The sequence below is a fragment of the Borostomias antarcticus genome (genome assembly GCF_949987555.1).
Source record: "Borostomias antarcticus genome assembly, chromosome: 1".
Classification (NCBI taxonomy): domain Eukaryota; kingdom Metazoa; phylum Chordata; class Actinopteri; order Stomiiformes; family Stomiidae; genus Borostomias; species Borostomias antarcticus.
In genome coordinates this window covers 35,745,856-35,764,414 of record NC_140234.1, presented here as the reverse complement: position 1 = coordinate 35,764,414, position 18,559 = coordinate 35,745,856, and the positions used below count along the sequence as shown (strand labels likewise).

The 18,559-nt window shown below is 50.9% G+C and overlaps 2 protein-coding genes across 2 annotated transcripts in view; one reads left to right on the top strand and one right to left on the bottom strand.

Annotated features, from left to right (window-relative positions):
* Positions 1-8,834, top strand: part of git1 (G protein-coupled receptor kinase interacting ArfGAP 1) — a 29,525-nt gene extending 20,691 nt beyond the window's left edge. The window contains exons 12-18 of the mRNA XM_084461441.1: positions 1,875-2,027; positions 2,952-3,254; positions 4,801-4,878; positions 5,570-5,646; positions 6,604-6,786; positions 8,346-8,409; positions 8,616-8,834. Of these exons, the coding sequence (XP_084317567.1) occupies positions 1,875-2,027; positions 2,952-3,254; positions 4,801-4,878; positions 5,570-5,646; positions 6,604-6,786; positions 8,346-8,409; positions 8,616-8,831 (1,074 nt within the window). The 3' untranslated portion in view covers positions 8,832-8,834. The remainder of the gene's footprint in view (positions 1-1,874; positions 2,028-2,951; positions 3,255-4,800; positions 4,879-5,569; positions 5,647-6,603; positions 6,787-8,345; positions 8,410-8,615) is intronic.
* A 5,184-nt stretch (positions 8,835-14,018) lies between these two features.
* Positions 14,019-18,340, bottom strand: tp53i13 (tumor protein p53 inducible protein 13; the record flags this gene model as incomplete). Its single annotated transcript, XM_084461430.1, has 9 exons — positions 14,019-14,149; positions 14,654-15,226; positions 15,356-15,572; positions 16,628-16,756; positions 16,893-16,971; positions 17,430-17,488; positions 17,741-17,776; positions 17,997-18,071; positions 18,242-18,340. The coding sequence occupies 9 exons, from the start codon at positions 18,338-18,340 to the stop codon at positions 14,019-14,021; spliced, it is 1,398 nt and encodes a 465-aa protein (XP_084317556.1).
* Positions 18,341-18,559: the final 219 nt, after the last annotated feature.

The following is an 18,559-nucleotide window of genomic DNA, read 5'->3' as shown; positions in this document are numbered from 1 at the left end:
TCCCACCATCTTCGCTCTGCCAGATGGACCTCCAGTGGCATGAGAGAACCCATGACGACCTTCGTCTGGCAGGAGTTACAGGGGGCTGCCCTTGGTCCGATCTATTGAACTCCGCCTGTGCCTGGGTTTACCCACGTGGCAATGGGGCAGTGGCTGGTTGGTAGGGCCCACTGCTACCCTACGATCCCCACCCAGTTTAGCCTGGGGTTGCAGGACTCCAGTTACCGTGTGCTGCCGCAGGGAGGCAAGGGGGGGTCTTGGTGAAGGAGAGGCTACTGTATGTACTGACCTCGGAAGACTTACGCACTCGCTTCCTTTGCCCAATCTAGGGCTGGCCAGCGGCAGGGACTAAGGGAGGGGAGTCACATGCATCACTACGGCTCTCTAGCATGCTGCACTAGACTCATCACTGCACCCTATGAGCTCTCCAGCACACACACACACACACACACACACACACACACATACACCACTCCATACAACAGTGTGCCTAAACACACTATTAGCCAGCAGTAGCTCAAGATATTATTTTTGATCTAAAGCTTTAAACTTGATCCAGTGACTGAATGCTCCTTAATATCGCCTCTATGTAGTGCCCTCAGCTGGGAGTGAACCAACAACCTTGTTGAGATAGCAGGTGCCTTGGTCAACCAACAGAGGCTCTACAGACCAGCCTTCCTCTTCCACCCCACTGGCCTGTCCCAGCATGCCTTGCGGGAGTGGCGGCGCAGTCTGCCACATACCTCCTCGGTGACATCACAGCTATTCTGGGCTCCAGTCACACACGCATTGTTCCTCCAGAGGAGAGCAGAGAGAGAGAGAGGGGGGAGTTTGATAGAGTGGTAGAGAGGTAGAGAGGGAAATTGGGGACATCGGGGAGAAGAGAGGGGGGTGTGTTGAGTCAGAAGGGAGAGAGAGAGAAGAGAGGGAGGGAGGGAGGGAGGGAGGGAGAGAAAGGGGATGGAGAGAGGAAAAGAGAGAGGGAGGGAAACCGGAGGAGAGAGAGAGAGGGAGAGAGCGAGGGAGGGGGACCGGAGGAGAGACAGAGAGAGGGAGGGAGTCAAGAAGAGAGAGAGAGAGAGGTAGGGAGACAGGAGAAGAGAGAGAGAGGGAGGGAGACATGAGATGAGAGGGAGGGAGATGGGAGAGGAGAGGGAGATGGAGACAGGAGCGGAGAGTGGGAGAGTGTGAGGGAGGGGTAGAGAGAGGGAGGGAGAGTGTGAGGGAGGGGTAGAGAGAGGGAGGGCAGCCTTGTTGGGGCGTGCTCCCGGGAGCGACAGGAAGTGTCGTGCAGCAGAGAGTACGGAGCAGCTGTGATCCCCGGTCCTCCGCAGCACACTGGCCCTCTGTGTCCCTCTCTGCTGGGAGGACATTCCTCCTCCTGACCTTCTCAAACAGACCTGGTCGCCAGCAGAAAATAAGAGTCAGCCCCAAATACGGCCCTGAGGCTGTTTCACCTCCAAGCGCTGTGAGCCTGGGAATGTTTAGAGTCAGACTGTCCCTGTTTCAGACTTTCTGCAGGCCTGGGGTGTAAGTGTGTGTGTGTGTATGTTTGTATTGTGTGTGTGTGTGTGTTGTGTGTGTGTGTGTGTTAAGTGTGTGTTTGAGATGGAGAGAGAGACAGTGAGTGTGTGATTAGATAGGATCACCTTTAACGTCCACAATGCGTACATCTGTTTTTCTCTGCTCAGCAACATTAAAACAGAGTCATACAAACACATACAGCTGAAATTGTTCTATTTTAACACATTTTCGATACATATGGCTACAGTACGTGTATATGTATGTATGTGCGTCTACTTAACATCGATTTGCCCCGTCTGTGTGTGCGTGTGTACGCGCATGTGTGTGTGTGTGTGTGTTTGTGTGTACAGAGCATGGATTCCTCGGACCTCTCTGATGGGCCCATCACGCTTCAGGAGTACTTGGAGGTGAAGAAAGCTCTGGCCTCGTCTGAGGCCAAGGTCCAGCAGCTGATGAAGGTCAACAACAACCTCAGCGAGGAGCTACGCAGACTACAGAAAGAGGTAGGGAGGAGGGAGGGAGGAGAGAGAGAGGGAGGGAGAGAGGAAGGAGAGGGATTGGGGGAAGAGAGAGAGGGATATTGTTGAGAGTGAGGAGGAGTGACAGCCAGGGAGAAAGGGACTAGAAGAAGGAAGAAAAGTAGGAGAGAGGGGGGGGGGGTGGATGAGAAGCACGCAAAGAGAGAGAGAGAGAGACAGAGGGGAAGAGAGAGGGAAAGAGAGACAGAAGCAGATAGGAGGACAGGATGACGGGAGGGATTTCCATAATGTTTTCCAGTCAGTCAGTCAGTGTTGTGCAGGAAGACGGCGCTGGTCTGTGTCTATATTTAGCAGAGTAGCAGCTCTCTCCCTGCAGCCTGGCCGTCATCTACACTTAGCCGGTCTAGGCTATTATGGTCTGTCCACCGTAGTTACTGTAGTCATGGCTATTATGGTCTGTCTGCCGTAGTTACTGTAGTCCTCCTGGCTCATGATTATTATGGTCTGTCCTCCAGGGCTCATCTCTCTCCATACTTTGTTGTCGTCTCATCAAACATCCAGCCCAGCTGTCGACTACATGTCCCATGATTTACGTCTGCTTCACTTGATCAGATCAGACACACACGCACACACACACACACACACACACACACACACAACAATATACCCTGCATGTGGTCCTATTCTCCTAAGTCTGAACTAGGCCTTCCTGTCCCAGTGTGACCAGTATGTGGTTCCTGTCCCTCCAGTAGCTCCCGGCACGACCCCCCCCCCCCCCTCCCCCCTAGCCCAAGACGGTGAACCAGCCAGAGTCTCTGTCCAGGGCGTCTTCACCCTGACCTGTACCTGTGTATTGTTGTCTTGTGGACGGATGCTTGTGTATGACATTGACACATTCAGGTGACCCCTCCCCCTGCAACCCTCCCCCCTCCCTCCCCTCTCCTGTAGATCTCTCGGATGCAGACGGAGAACGGTGCATTGCGGGGGGGCCAGGTTGGGGGGGTTGGCGGTCTGGGAGGAGGAGGAGGAGGAGGAGAATTTAGGGGGTCTGGTGGGCACTGGTCCGGGGGGGTGAGAGGAGGAGGAGGGGACCCCCCAGGTCTATCCGTCTCCTCCTCCTCCTCGTCCTCCGCGCCCCCCGCCAGGAGAGACCGCCAGGCCTTCTCCATGTATGAGCCGGGCGCCTCCCCCAAGCCCCACCCCCCCGGGCTGGACTCCCTAGCCAACCGCCTGCAGCCACTGCACACCAGCGTAAGTTTAGCCCCACCCCCTCCCCCCCTTCACGCCGCCCCTGTCGTCCCGCCCCCTTTTACTACATGTCTCCTCCTCCTGACTGCTGCCTAGGCAACGGCTGGCCTGGCACCGCTAACATGCTCTGCACTCTGACCTTTAACCCCCAGCCGACACATGTGCCACGCACACACGCGCGCACACACACACACACACACACACACACACACACACAGCAGATTCTGGTCACCATGGAACTGTGCTCATGCATTGCTCACTCACACTCTCACTCACTCGCTATCTCATTCAGTCTCTCTCTCTTTCTCTCTCTCTCTCTCATTCTCTCTCTCTCTCTCTCTCTTTCTCTCTCTCTCCTGCAGCCACTCTTTTCTGTAGAAGACCTGCGGGCTAACATCTGTCTGCCTGACCCTCTGAGTGTCTCTGTCTGTCTGTCTGTCTGTTTGTCTCCTACTCACTCTGCATCTGCATCTTTCTGCATTTAACAGTCTGTCCATTGCTCAATTCAGAACAGCCACTCATGTAGATGTAAGCATTCTATATATCTGTCTGTCTGTCTGTCTGTCTGTCTGTCTGTCTGTCTGTCTGTCTGTCTGTCTGTCTGTCTTTAGTTTTTCTTTGCGTCAGCCACTCTTGTCCATATTCCATGTGAAACAACATACCAATGCAGATCATATATATTATATTATATTATATTATATTATATTATATTATATTATATTATATTATATTATATTATATTATATTATATTATATTATAATTATATTATATTATATTATATTATATTATATTATATTATATTATATTATATTATATTATATTATATTATATTATATTAGGGCTGTCAATCGATAAATAAATAAAGATATCTTTAATTAATTAATCTAATTTATCGCATACTTTTTTGCTGGGAAAAGCCCCCAAATTAAATTTAAATTTAATTTCAATTAAAATACATGACATCAGTAGTTGTGTCCTGTTATGTTTTAGCTTTTCTCATTCTGTGCTGCCTGCTTTTTGTAGGTCTGCTGAGCCAAATTGGTTAATTATTATTAAAAAAAAATACGCATTATTTTTTGGCATAATTAATTGATCTGATCAATGTGTTAAATTGACACCCCTATTTATATTATATTATATATCAGATCTGTTTATTCATGTATTTGTTCTCTGTATATTTCTCTAGTTAATTGCTGTGTTTTCAGATGTGTTCAGATGTGGTTCTGTCCCTCTAGCATAGAGAAGCAGCTGTAGGAATAATTTCTGTTGTACTGTCTCTCCCTATGCGCTCTTCACAATGTTGAATGTTGATTGCTGTTTTACCGTCTCACCCGCCCTGTTGATAGAAAAGTCCCTATCGGAAAAGTACGGAGCTGACTGTTGGAATGAGAATTTAATATGACAGCATGGAGTAGCGTTCTAAATGTTGGGAAAAAGTTCCTCTACGGTGACTCCCACCGACAGCAGTTAAGCTGCACTCCTAAATACCTTTCTCTCTCTCTCTCTCTCTCTCTCTCTCTCTCTCTCTCTCTCTCTCTCTCTCTCCAGGTGAGGAAGGGAGGTCCTGGGGTGTCGTCCTATGGCGGGTCTCATCTCTCAGGGACCATTGAAACGGGAAGATACATGGTAAAGACCCCCCCACACACACACACACACAGCTACACACACTCCACCAAAACCAACACGCCCCACAGCCACACACACTCCACCAACACACCCCACAGCTAAACACACTCCACCAACACACCCCACAGCCAAACACACCCCACAGCCAAACACACTCCACCAACACACCCCACAGCCAAACACAATCCACCAACACACCCCACAGCCAAACACACTCCACCAACACACCCCACAGCCAAACACACTCCACCAACACACCCCACAGCTAAACACACTCACTGTACTCCTCCCTTAACACACCCTAAAGCTGCACCCTGAACTCCAACAGCATTCAACACTGATCCAGTCTGTTGTTAGGTGTAACAGGGTTTATTCAACACTGATCCAGTCTGTTGTTAGGTGTAACAGGGTTTATTCAACACTGATCCAGTCTGTTGTTAGGTGTAACGGGGTTTATTCAACACTGATCCAGTCTGTTGTTAGGTGTAACGGGGTTTATTCAACACTGATCCAGTCTGTTGTTAGGTGTAATGGGGTTTATTCAACACTGATCCAGTCTGTTGTTAGGTGTAACAGGGTTTATTCAACACTGATCCAGTCTGTTGTTAGGTGTAACAGGGTTTATTTTGAATGTATATATATAACTGGTTTTACTTGTAGACTCACTGTGGGTTCCTCTGTGTGTCCACAGGCCTCTAGAGCAGACAGACACGGCAGCGGCACGGACAGCGACTATGACAACACGCACTCCTACGACCTGTCAATAAGGTGAGACTGACCAGGCTGTTACAACCCCGGGCTGTTACTACCCCGGTCTGTTTTTCTCTTAAAAATAATAATAATAATACATTTTATTTGTAAATGCACTTTACATTGAATGAACAATCTCAAAGTGCTACAGATCGAAAAAAAAAACATTTAGAAAAAAAGAACGCTTCATAGGGCTAAAACTTGCATATTATTGCCCCAGGCTGTTACTGCCCCGGGCTGTTACTACCCCGGGCTGTTACCCCAGGCTGTTACTGCCCCGGGCTGTTACTACCCCGTGCTGTAACCCCAGGCTGTTACTGCCCCGGGCTGTTACTGCCCCGGGCTGTTACTACCCCGGGCTGTTACCCCAGGCTGTTACTGCCCCAGGCTGTGTGAGGCTGAGCCGGGTGTTTAATGCTGCGTTCCACTTGTATTGGAAACATCAGCTGTTCCGTGTTCGACGTCAACATCGTCGTCAAATACATCTCCTGAACTTGGATTTCCGCCATTTTACTCAAGGGAGAAAATCAACCCAGACGTCATCGACGTCAGCTGCTGACATGAAATCAAGATGGCTGCTCCGCGCATCAACAATAATTATGAATTTACGCTTTTGTCTTTTTGTGTCTCATTAAATCAGTTATACACACAGTACTGTCCAACTTCTATCAATGGACAATGTTTCCACAGTGTTGTATGCACAAAATGGCACACAGTGCGTTGTTATCTACTGGTATTGCCAACAATAGCTAACTTGGCTAGAGCTACAAAAATGGGGCGAAAGTGTTTTTTTTGTGTTTTTTTTCGCCTTTTATTTCCGGAGCGCATTCAACTGGGATATGACGTCATCCCGGGCGCTAAATCCCAACCTCCGATACAACTGGAACGCAGAATTAGCGGGTTAGTGACCAAGGTAAGGACTTTAGAGGCCGACAGTTTGTGTGACCGCCCTTGTGGTGTGTGTGTGTGTTCCAGCATGGGCCGCAGCAGTGAGGAGGAGGGCCGGGGGGAGGGGGAGGACGGGGGTGGAGGCGGGGGGGAGGGGACGGAGCCAGACCCTACCCTGCCCTGCACCGAGGACGTCATCCTTAAGACGGAGCAGGTGACCAAGAACATCCAGGAGCTGCTGAGGGCCGCCCAGGAGTTCAAACACGACAGGTACGCTCACACACACGCACGCACGCACGCACACACTCACACACACACACACACACACACACACACGCTCACACACACACACACACTCACACACACACACACACGCACACACAAAAGGTACGCTTCCACACACACACACACACACACACACACACACACACACACACACACACACAGATATGACAAGTACATTCACACATACACACACAAACCAAACACGACAGGTACACACACACATACACACACACACACACATGCACACACACACACACACACACACACCAGACATGACAGGTACATTCACACATACACACACAAACCAAACATGACAGGTACGCTCTCACACACACACACACACACACACGCATAGGCGATTTTACCCTCTGAGAGTAGGGGGGGGCAACATTTTGACGTGAGAAAAAAAACAACCAGTTCTGCCGTCCCGTCCCATCTATTTACAAAGAATGCCAGTTGTGAACATTATGCTAATAAGAAATCCGTATGACAATTCAATATGCACAACGCATCAAACTTCATCTAGACACCACGAGCATGTCAATATGACTTTATGACCGAGCACTAGGCCATACCCAACATCACAACATCAAACTGCAACTGCCTGCTTTTGCTAGCTTCCTTGCTGATGGTGATGTTGCTAGTGCTAGTGATAGCTTCGATAGCCTCTGGAGCACTTCTGCATTCGATTGCACCTGCTGCGGTGTTATTTCGAGTGGTTGCTTCATTAGCATTGCCAGTTTTTTAAATTTTTTATGAAGAAGTGGTCAATTGTTTTTATAGCTCTTTTCGCCATTGTGAGCAGGTAGGCTAGTTGTAGCTTGTTGAGCACTGAGCAGTACAGTCAGATCTCATTTTTTTGCGGTAACAGATCAAACCGGAAATAGTTGAGGTCGACGGATGAGTTGTGCCATTGGTGGATTATGAATATATATATTTTTAAAGGTAGCCTAGTTTAAGTAATAAATACACTTTTAAAATGAATGATGACCTAACACAAACTGGTACAAACCACAATTATGTATTTAATAATTGTGTTAATTAGTAAAAAAAAAAAATATATATTTATTTATTTATTTTTTTAAAGAATTTGAGCACAGATGGGCTGGCCAATCAGGGGGGGCACTTGCCCTACCCTGCCCCCCCTATAAAATCGCCCATGCACACACGCACACACACACCAGACATGACAGGTACGTTCACACACACACACACACACATACACACACACGCACACACACACCAGACATGACAGGTACGCTCTCTCACACACACACACAAACACACAAAGCAAACACGACAGGTACGCTCACTCACACACCAGGGTGTTCCACAAGGCTGGTTAACTGAGTCAGCCTGACTTCTGCACAAAGTAAAACCTGGAAAGTTTTAACTTCAGTCCATGTTCCAGATTTAAAGAGTGTCCAGGTTTTACTCATTGCCAAAGTCAGGCTTAGTCATCCAGCCTTGTGGAACAGCGCCTGGACATGGTCATCTCTCACGCCACATCCAGTGTAACCTGACTGCTGTGTTCTGCTGCCTAGCTTCATGCCCTGCTCCGAGAAGATCCACTCCGCTGTCACTGAGATGGCCTCGCTCTTCCCCAAGGTACCGTCTGCTGTGTGTGTGTGTGTGTGTGTGTGTGTGTGTGTGTGTGCACGCACGCGCACGTGTGTGTCAGTGCACGCGCGCGTGTGTCCTTTACCTTGACTACTTTCTCAGCTGTAATGTGAGGTGTTCTGACTCTCCGGTGTGTGTGTGTGTGTGTGTGTGTGTGTGTGTGCGTGCGCGTGTCTGACTCCTCCCTCCCCTAGCGGCCGGCATTGGACGCGGTCCACTGCTCGCTGCGCCTCCTGGCGTCCAGCGCCTCCCGCCTGCAGGTGGAGTGCCGCAAGGCGGCGCCGTCAGACCCGTCGGCGCCGGCCGTGGACTACCAGCTGCTCACCCAGCAGGTCATCCAGTGCGCCTACGACATCGCCAAGGCCGCCAAGCAGCTGGTCACCATCACCACCCGCGAGAAGAAACAGTGACGGTTGGCCGGACGGGCGAGGGGGGCGGAGAGAGTGGGGGGGGGGGCGGAGCCAGACAGAGGAGAGGGGCGGAGCGGTAGGAGGAGAGTAGGAGACGGAGAGAGGCGGAGGAACGAAGGAGGGGGGAGAGTGGTTTGACGATGGCGTTTGGACAGAGAGAAAGAACGGCGAGATGCAGACGTTCTTGGAGGACGGAGGAGGAGAGGATGGGTAGGAGGTCAAAGGTCAGGGCAGGGGACTACGTCTGAGGCAAGGCAGATCTGTAGCGGATGAGCGTCCGGGCCAGGGCAGGTCAGAGGTCAGGGTAGATCAGAGAGAAAGCACCGCACTTGTCATCTCAGTCAGCCTGGGACCTTTGACCCATCCTTCTGCTCTCCTCTCTCCTCTCCTCTTTCTTCCTTTCCTCTCTCTCTCTCTCTCTCTCCCCATACACTACAACTAGAACGGTAGGGAATCAGAGAGGTAGGACCACAGCCAGCTCCTCTCTCCACCTCCATCCCTCTCTCTCTCTCTCTTCTGTCCATTCCTCTCTCTGCAGCCGCCCGCCCAGACCCTCAGAGAGCAGCGGCAGAGAGGCTGCCACACTCTCCAGCCTGTCCCTTCCCTCCCTCCCTCCCTCCCTCCCTCAGACAGACAGACAGACAGACAGACTGAGGCTGGAGCTACGGTGATTTCCAGGGTTCGGCAGACGTGGGCGTGGCTTCTGCATCGCTCTGCTCCACTTTCACACACTCTCCCCCGGGCTCCACTCCTGGGACGTTCACCTGGACGCGCGGACCCCCGGGGTCTCCTCCGCCTGGTACAGCGGGGCGTGGCTTTGCGGACCGTCTGTCTCAATGGGGCGGGGGGGGGGTTTGGTTTTCGGTTCTTTAAACCTTGTTTTTTTTTCTTCCTGTCTTTGTTTCTGTCATGTTATTTTTACGCTGATCCCAACGGTCTGACCCACTGAGGCCGAAATCACTGACTTAAGAGAAACACTTACACTGGAATAATTGATTTGTTGTTGTTATTATTGTTATTATTATGCTTTGGTTTTTGTAATGTTATTTTTATTACTGTCCGTCATCATGTATGACGAATGTTATGTCATTTACCAAGTATGTTTTCATTTCAATGTCGCCTCAGCTATGATCTTCTCTCAGTGGAGTAGGGAGAGCTGTGAGAATGCTCTCATCCACTGGGTAGTACACACACACGCACGTACACACGCACGTACACACACACACATCTGTGAAATGGTTCTGGAGCCCTCCTATTCTGCCCGAGTGTCATTTCAATTTCCTGTATTGATTGTGTCTCCTTCCCATCATGTGGTAATATGTCACTGGCCAATGGGCTGAACCGTGCCAAAGGGGGAGGGACTTAATGTGCCATGTCTGGACCTGGCCGCTTGATTCAGCTCGCCCGGAGGCGCGACACTAGAGGTTCCAACCCCGCCTAGCCGGCGTGCCCCGCGAGCTAAATCAAGTACACCTCATGTCTGAGCGGTGAGCCAGGTCTGGCTATATGACAGTGCTTAGTGGTCACTGACAGGACGGGCGGAGGACAGCACCGCTGGTCAGCCGGCCGGCTGCTTCAGCCACGACACGCACGCACACACACACACACACATACAGCTCATCTCAACGGCTCGCTCTTATGACATCATAGAAAAGCGATACGCAACACGTCTATATTAGCCAGTGTGAGACAAACCAATTTGGGAACAAAAAAATGTTTGGGTGACATGAAATTGCACTTTCTGTACATCTGGTGCGACAGGACTGTGGTCTTTTATTGTACTGAAACTGTACTTTTATTGAACTGACACCAGCCGTATCCGTGGCATAGAGACCGTTACTCCTGGTGGGGTTCTGATCTCTGGGCTTCAGGGTTGGTAGCGGCTTCTTTGCGACCGAGAGCTCTTGAGGTCTTCCTCAAATACTTCCTAGAAATGATCTTCAGGTGCACTTGATTTAAGTCTGTGGTGCAGCGGGCTGGTGGGGTTTGCAACCTCTGACCGACCGAGGTGACTCTGTTGGTTCCGTTGCGCCAGGCGACATAAAATCAAATGCACCTTGTTTCTGGCGTATTTGAGGACATTTTTTTTCAACCTGAATCTCTAACGTGTCACCTTCCTCTCCGAGTTGTCACTCATGTCACCTCTTTCCTCTCCTCCGACTCTCCTGACTCGGTTGTCCCGGGGGTTTTCAGAGCGCGGGCGGTGCGCTTTCGCCTGTGCTCTCTGGGTTCGCTCCTCTCTCTCTGACATGGACCTGCGCACCTGCAGGGCGATGAGCCAACCCTGCTTCCTGTCTGCAGTCATGTTCAAAAGATTGTTGTCATTATGTACTTTAGTCATCTTGATTGCCTTTGCACATCTCCTGCGATACTGGCTGATTCAGTGATGTTTTTTTTCCCTGCCTGGTTACCCTGGCCTGTACCACATCACACACACACACACACACACACACACACACACACATACTGGGCCAGTAGAAAAGTCCCCATTACAACTCCGACCTCCCATCAACACACCATCATAGAATAGAGCAGTATGTATGAACATATATTTTCATGGTATTTTTTGTTATTAAGCTATGTTAGACATGTTTTGGGAGATATTTATGTCTGTGTCATTGTTTGCCATGCGGGTCTACAGGTCTTAGGGGCCTGAGGCCTGGTCCCAAATCCACACCTTCACCCTACTCCCTAGTAGATATCTCAGTGGACATAAGTCTGAGGTCTTAATGGTATTTAACCCATTTTGCTCTCTTGATAGGTGGAATCCTCCCCATAGTTTATACCTGCCCTGTCTCCTCAGATCTGTCCTGGTGTGTTCATACCTGCCCTGTCTCCTCAGATCTGTCCTTGTGTGTTCATACCTGTCCTGTCTCCTCAGATCTGTCCTGGTGTGTTCATACCTGTCCTGTCTCCTCAGATCTGTCCTGGTGTCTTCATACCTGTCCTGTCTCCTCAGATCTGTCCTGGTGTGTTCATACCTGTCCTGTCTCCTCAGATCTGTCCTGGTGTGTTCATACCTGTCCTGTCTCCTCAGATCTGTCCTGGTGTCTTCATACCTGTCCTGTCTCTTCAGATCTGTCCAGGTGTCTAGGGGTGTGTGCGTAGGGTACAGGTGTGTGTTTGGGACTGGGCCGAGGGAGGGCCCGGGACCCGGAGCCTGCTAGGGGCCAGCACTACTCATCTCAGCCAGAGGGACGGGGGCTTACTGCACAAAGCCCTCCGCATCCCCCTTCTTAGCAGGCACCATGTAGGGAGCCTCTCTAATGGGAATGTGAGACGATTCAGTCTGTCCATGTATCCATGTTGTTCACACACACACACACACACACACACACACACACACACACACTCACACTCACACTCACACACTCTCACACTCACAAGAACATGCATCCCCAAAGCGATGCACAGTGAATATGTACTCGGACGTACACACACAAATCCAATGAAACAAGCCTTCTACTTGTACATGCAGTGAACCACATTCAGATAAGCACTACACATAAACACACACACAGACGCACACACACTCCTGAAGGGGCTCAGCCATCGGCGGTGCACTGTGGGCCGTACTGTCGCTGTTACTGTGCACGTCACCACAGCTCAACACTTGGGAGATTGGTGATGGGAGAATTATCTTTTAACTGAAGTAAAAAAAAAAAAAAACAACTGTAAAAAGTAGAGAGAGAAAAAATGACTTAAAACTAAAGGTCAATCGTAAAGGAAACTCATAAGCTGTACATTTGTAATAAAATAATAAACAAGTTAATTGTGCTGTCCTGGGTGCTCGTTGTGTTTGTCTGGGGGCGTTTTACTCCGGGCAGAAGGGCGCTGCACAGCTACAGCAGTTACTTCCTGGTCTTTCCAGGCTATCGGCCATTTTCTCTGCTTTTTCACTCTGTGCTCTGACTCGACACGATTCATGTTTTACTGCCCTCAGTGTGTAGCTTTCCAGGTTTGTTAGTTAAGATTCATGTCTCGTTCTCCAGCGTAATCCCTGTTCATTACACTGATGGCCTGGGGTGACTCCATAGGCTGCCAGGGACAGGCTGCTCATTGGTCAGCAGAGCTCTGAAGCCACGCCTACAGCCAATGAGGACAAATTAGTAGCCGTGGCTGTTAAGTCCCTAGAAACTTACAGAGGCACTCTTAAGCTGATGTCGTTAAGCAATACTGTCGAGGGCGTAGTGGCAGAAACAGGCCATTATCACTTCACACCTTGAGGCGTATTTAATTCATTGTACACAGATCTGAGTAAAACACCAAAGCCTGGTACAGCATTGTACCTTCCACGACCGGAGCATACCTTACAGTGTACAACTGCAACTGCACTGACAAGACGGCACTAGATTAGTGCCAGTATAAAATACACAATAGCACATTCAAGTTCATATCAGAGACCTAGGTTAATGACAGGTTAAAAAAATTGATAAAATGATAGATACGCTGTAGAAAAACAAGTCAAGATATTCAGTACTGTGTATGAAGTAATACATGTGAAGTATACTGGTCTTGAACCCTGATCGCCTATGAACCAAAGACTGAATTAGCCTGCAGAGTCTTTTTGTAGAAAGCTGAACCAGCTCCATGTGGTGAAAGGATCCTCTGATAACCGACTGATTAACGGAGGTTTCGTACTTCGGAGTGTGAATGTCTGTCGGAAAAAAGGGGAAACAAGTCCTAGGAAACGGTAGAGGACGAGGGGGGTATTAAAAAAAACCCTGAGAGAGAAAGTTCCCCTGTCAGTCTGAGCAGTGTGGGGTTGGAGGCTCTGGGGGGATAGAGGCTCTGGGGGGCTAGGGGCTCTGGGGGGCTAGAGGCTCTGGGGGGCTAGGGGCTCTGGGGGGTGCTAGGGGCTCTGGGGGGCTAGGGGCTCTGGAGGGCGCTAGGGGCTAGAGGCTCTGGGGGGCTAGAGGCTCTGGGGGGCTAGAGGCTCTGGGGGGCTAGGGGCTCTGGGGGGGCTAGAGGCTCTGGGGGCTAGGGGCTCTGGGGGGCTAGAGGCTCTGGGGGCCTAGAGGCTCTGGGGGGCTAGGGGCTAGAGGCTCTGGGGGCCTAGGGGCTCTGGGGGGCTGGAGGCTCTGGGGGGCTGGAGGCTCTGGGGGGCTAGGGGCTAGAGGCTCTGGGGGCCTAGAGGCTCTAGGGGCTCTGGGGGGCTGGGGGCTCGAGGGGGCTGGAGGACTAGTTCTAGTTGGCTGTCTCCTCACTGCTGGAGCTGGGGAGGAGAGAACACTCCTCTCTTCTGCTCAGCGACGCCCTCCTCTTCCTCCTCTTCCTCCTGTGGTCTGCAGCCACCCTCAACCGCATGCGGATGATGTCTACACACACACACACACACACCAAACATAAAAACAAACAACAAAACGTAAAAACACATTCTTATAGGAAAGAGGGACCTATGTGTGCGTGTAGGGCTGGGTTAAAAAAATTGATTAATTGATTCTGAATCGATTATGAATCAAATGATTCATAATCGATTCATGAATCCCAAAATCGATATTTTATTGAATGAATGAATGAATAGTTCATCAATTCATTCAACGATTCATTCATTCATTCATTTTCGGAAATCAGTATCGATACCCAGACCTAGTATTGATGTGTTGCATAACTTAAGGTTACAGCTATAAGGTAACAGCTAAAAAAAAACATTTTTACAGGTTTTAGTAACACTAACCGAATCCATATTGAATCAAATCGAGATAATCGATTCTGCACCTTGTGAATCAGAATTGAATCGATTCTTGAAATTCAAATCGATACCCAGCCCTATGTGTGTGTGTGTGTGTGTGTGTGTGTGTGTGTGCGTGTGCGCTGCCCACCTGCCACGCTGTCGTAGTCGTGCCGCGGGTCGTGCCAGTACAGGCTGGGCGAGGTCCTCCAGTGTCGGTAGAGGCGCGTGTGCAGGACCGAAAGCGCCAGCAGGACCAGGAGGAACCCCAGCGCCGCCGCCGCCCACATCGCCTCGTCCGTCCGGGCCGTGGGCGGCCTCCGCCCGCTCAGCGCGCTGTCCCCCAGTGGCTCGTACGTCTCGCCGTCCGCCCTCTGGTCCTGGGTGACCCCTCCCCCTCCCTGCCTGTGCTCAGACTCCGCCTCCTTCCCCTTGGTCGGAGGGACGTGGGCGTGATGCGCGCGTTTGCGGCCCACCTCTCGCTCTCGCACCTCAACCGGCGGCGCGTCCGCGCTCGGACCCTCCCTCGCCAGCTCCTTCTGTCCGCCAGAGTCAGTCTCCCTCCGCGTGCCTCTCTCCTCGGGGCCCCGGGGTGCGCCGCCAGGGGTCCAGCCTGTCCCGGTCGGGGGTCCGGGGCCCAGAGGGGAGGGTCCGGGTGTGGGGCCTTGGTTCTGGGTCTCGCTGGGCTCAGTGCTCCCCGGGAGGGTTCTGTTGACCCAGCCGGCTGTCACGGAACCAAGGATGTCAGTAGTCCTGTTCGCTCTCTCCCCCTCCTCCTCCTCCACGGCAGCTCCACGCCTGCGCCTCCTCTCTCCTCCTCTCCTCCTCCTCCTCCCCACCTCTCCCTCCGGACCGAGGGAGAGGACCTCCCGGCAGCAGCGTCTCAGAGTCCTGCCGGGCCGGGGCCGAGTCGGTTCTGCGGGGCGGATCAGCAGCAGGCTGTACCTCCCGCTCCCCGCGTCGTCCCCGCGGTTACCGCCTGCCGCCGTCTCCTCCAGCCAATCGCAGACCTCGGTGGCCGCCACGCTGGCCAGCTCCAGAGTACGACCCCAGGATACCAACGCAAATGGCTAGAGTGAGAGAAAGAGAGAGAGAGAGAGAGAGAGAGAGAGAGAGGGGGGGAGATGCAGAGAGAGTGGGGGAGACAGAATGAGAGAGGGAGAGAGACAGAAGCAAAGAGTGTGTTATCTAATCACATCTAATAATACACGCCATTTAATGTGAACTCAGAGTAAGAACAGACACCTCTCAAGCGTTCATTATTGTTAAGAGGAACATTCAAGTGTGTAGTTTCGCATCATTGTCTACTGGTCTCTGCATCAGTTGAGGTGTCAACCTCAATGTACTGAACACTGTTCACAGTTTACAGAATGGTGTCTAATTCCAGGTTAATCCAGTAATTGGGTTAACCGCGCCGGGTTTGAGTGCTTTAGCGAGCGAGCCTTGTGGAGATGGTTTCACTGAGACTCGACGTCATGTAAACATCGGCCTACATACTCTGAACTAGAGAGACTCTGAACTAGAGAGACTCTGAACTAGAGAGACTCTGAACTAGATAGGCTCTGAACTAGAGAGGCTCTGAACTAGAGAGGCTCTGAACTAGAGAGACTCTGAACTAGAGAGGCTCTGAACTAGAGAGACTCTGAACTAGAGAGACTCTGAACTAGAGAGACTCTGAACTAGAGAGGCTCTGAACTAGAGAGGCTCTGAACTAGAGAGGCTCTGAACTAGAGAGGCTCTGAACTAGAGAGGCTCTGAACTAGAGAGACTCTGAACTAGAGAGACTCTGAACTAGAGAGGCTCTGAACTAGAGAGGCTCTGAACTAGAGAGACTCTGAACTAGAGCTCTGGACGAGGTGCTTCCCTTGTAAGTCGATGATGAGTGGATGGATGGATGGATGGATGGATGGATGGATGGATGGATGGATGGATGGATGGGTGGGTGGGTGGGTGGGTGGGTGGATGGATGGATGGATGGATGGATGGATGGATGGATGGATGGATGGATGGATGGATGGATGGATGGGTGGGTGGGTGGGTGGATGGATGGATGGAGTGGATAGAGTGGATAGAGTGGATAGAGTGGATAGAGTGGATAGACAGAAAGACAGCTCTGGTCTCTCACCATGTGCGTTCCGAGGTCGGGGTGTGGAGTGATGATGTAGCTGGACAGACAGGAGCGGGCCAGGACAGACAGACGGACACGCTGGTGGGTGGGGGCACAGGGATGGTACAGCAGCACGGTGGCTCCATGCTGGGAACACACACACACACACAACCATTCCAAATCAATTTCATGTGATTTTAATGAACTGATCAATTGTATGGCAGTGAGTGGTGTCTGACTCTGGGCATTGTTCAGGTGTGTTGCAGGTGTGTGGTCCAGGTACCTCCAGGTTGTTGATCCAACGCTGAGGGGGACAGTACAAATACTCTCCACTTTCTCCCCCTACTGGTCTGGATGCGCCACTGCAGGACAGATTACATCATATCATTACGTCACACACACTGCTTATTACACAAAAAACACACCCAAGATAAGACCAACAACACCTTATATTACCGTATATCAAATCAGTGGGTTTATAGCAGGGCGTGAGAAGACCGATAGATAGGGTCTGTCTAACTGCCATTTAGTAAAGACTCAGCCTGAGTGAGTATTATTGCTTGTTTGACTGTGGATCTCAGCGGCTGTGAACGGATAGCTCTGTCAGGTGACTGTCTACTTCCTGTGTTCAGAAACTACCAACTCTTTCTCTCTGAAATGTGTACCTGTCCTACTTCCTACCTAGGTTTTAAAACATAAGGAGAGCCTAAGCCCTTGCCAATCCCATGCTTCTAAGTCTACAAGTAGGGGGTGAACATGGGAACTCTTTTTTTGCAATAGGGGGGTGGAGATTTGGAACACAGGGGCCGGTATGTCTTACCTGTTTGGAATGGAGTGATTGTAGGAGATGGGTGTGTCCATACACACCTGCTGGGCTGTCTGAGAACAGGAAAGGAGGGCATGCTTCAGTTAGTGACGAGTCAGTACACACACCAGGGATGCATACCTAATGGTGCCTTTGTGTAAAACACCAGAGTCAAAGAGTTTGTTCAGCGATGTAACCTGAACCCGCAGGAGCTCTTTCCTGTGATCGGGGACTCAAAAGGTATGGATGAGGACACGTTTGTTCAGGCAACACTAGCTTCCTGTCTGCCGGTGTTGCCGGTCTGTTTGTGAGCAGTGTTTACCCACCTGTGGATGATAGTGTGTGTCAATACCCCAAAGCTTCTGTAAGCAGAATCAGAAGACAGGCTTAGACATCAGACTCAGCCCCCTGTTATCTCTCCAGACAGGCAGTAGATGCATCTTTATTAATGTATTAATTAAACACAGCAGAGGAACGTGCACATGCATAACTCCAGCGAACACAGCTTGAAAGAGTGTGAAGCACCCAGACCGGTCTGGGTTGTCTTGCTGGCTGGTCCAATAGTTCAGTCGGCATGGTTACCTGGGTGGACTCTGGCCAGAGAGGACTGGGGCAGCTCCACATGGATGAGGGGGGCAGGTCTGTCTCCAGCCAGAGCTGACACACACACACACACGCACACACACACACACACACACACACACACACACACACACACACACACACACACTCAGTAAATTACTAATGGCCACCACAAAGTAATAGAAGTAGAAGTCCTAGCCTGAGCATTGGTCTATAAATGAAACAGGAGACTGAACACATCATACCTTGCCATTGTCGCAGCCTCGCCACACCGGTCCGGCGCCATCTCCCCGACCCACACTGAAGAACAGCGCGGACAGCAGAGCGGCTACCGGCGGTGACATGGTCCGCTCGAGACAGCGGGTCACTCGGGAGTGTTCCGAATCCGCGGCGAGGGATCTTTCAAGCTCATCTCGTTGTCTAGATAGAAGAACTAGCCTACTGTAGGCTGCTTAAAGGTGTGGGACATATGACCAAGAGTCCCATATCCAAAACCGTGTGCTCTCTCTAGAGAAAAAGCCGTCTCCGCTCAAAGCGTGCAAACGTTTCCATTGCGAATGCAA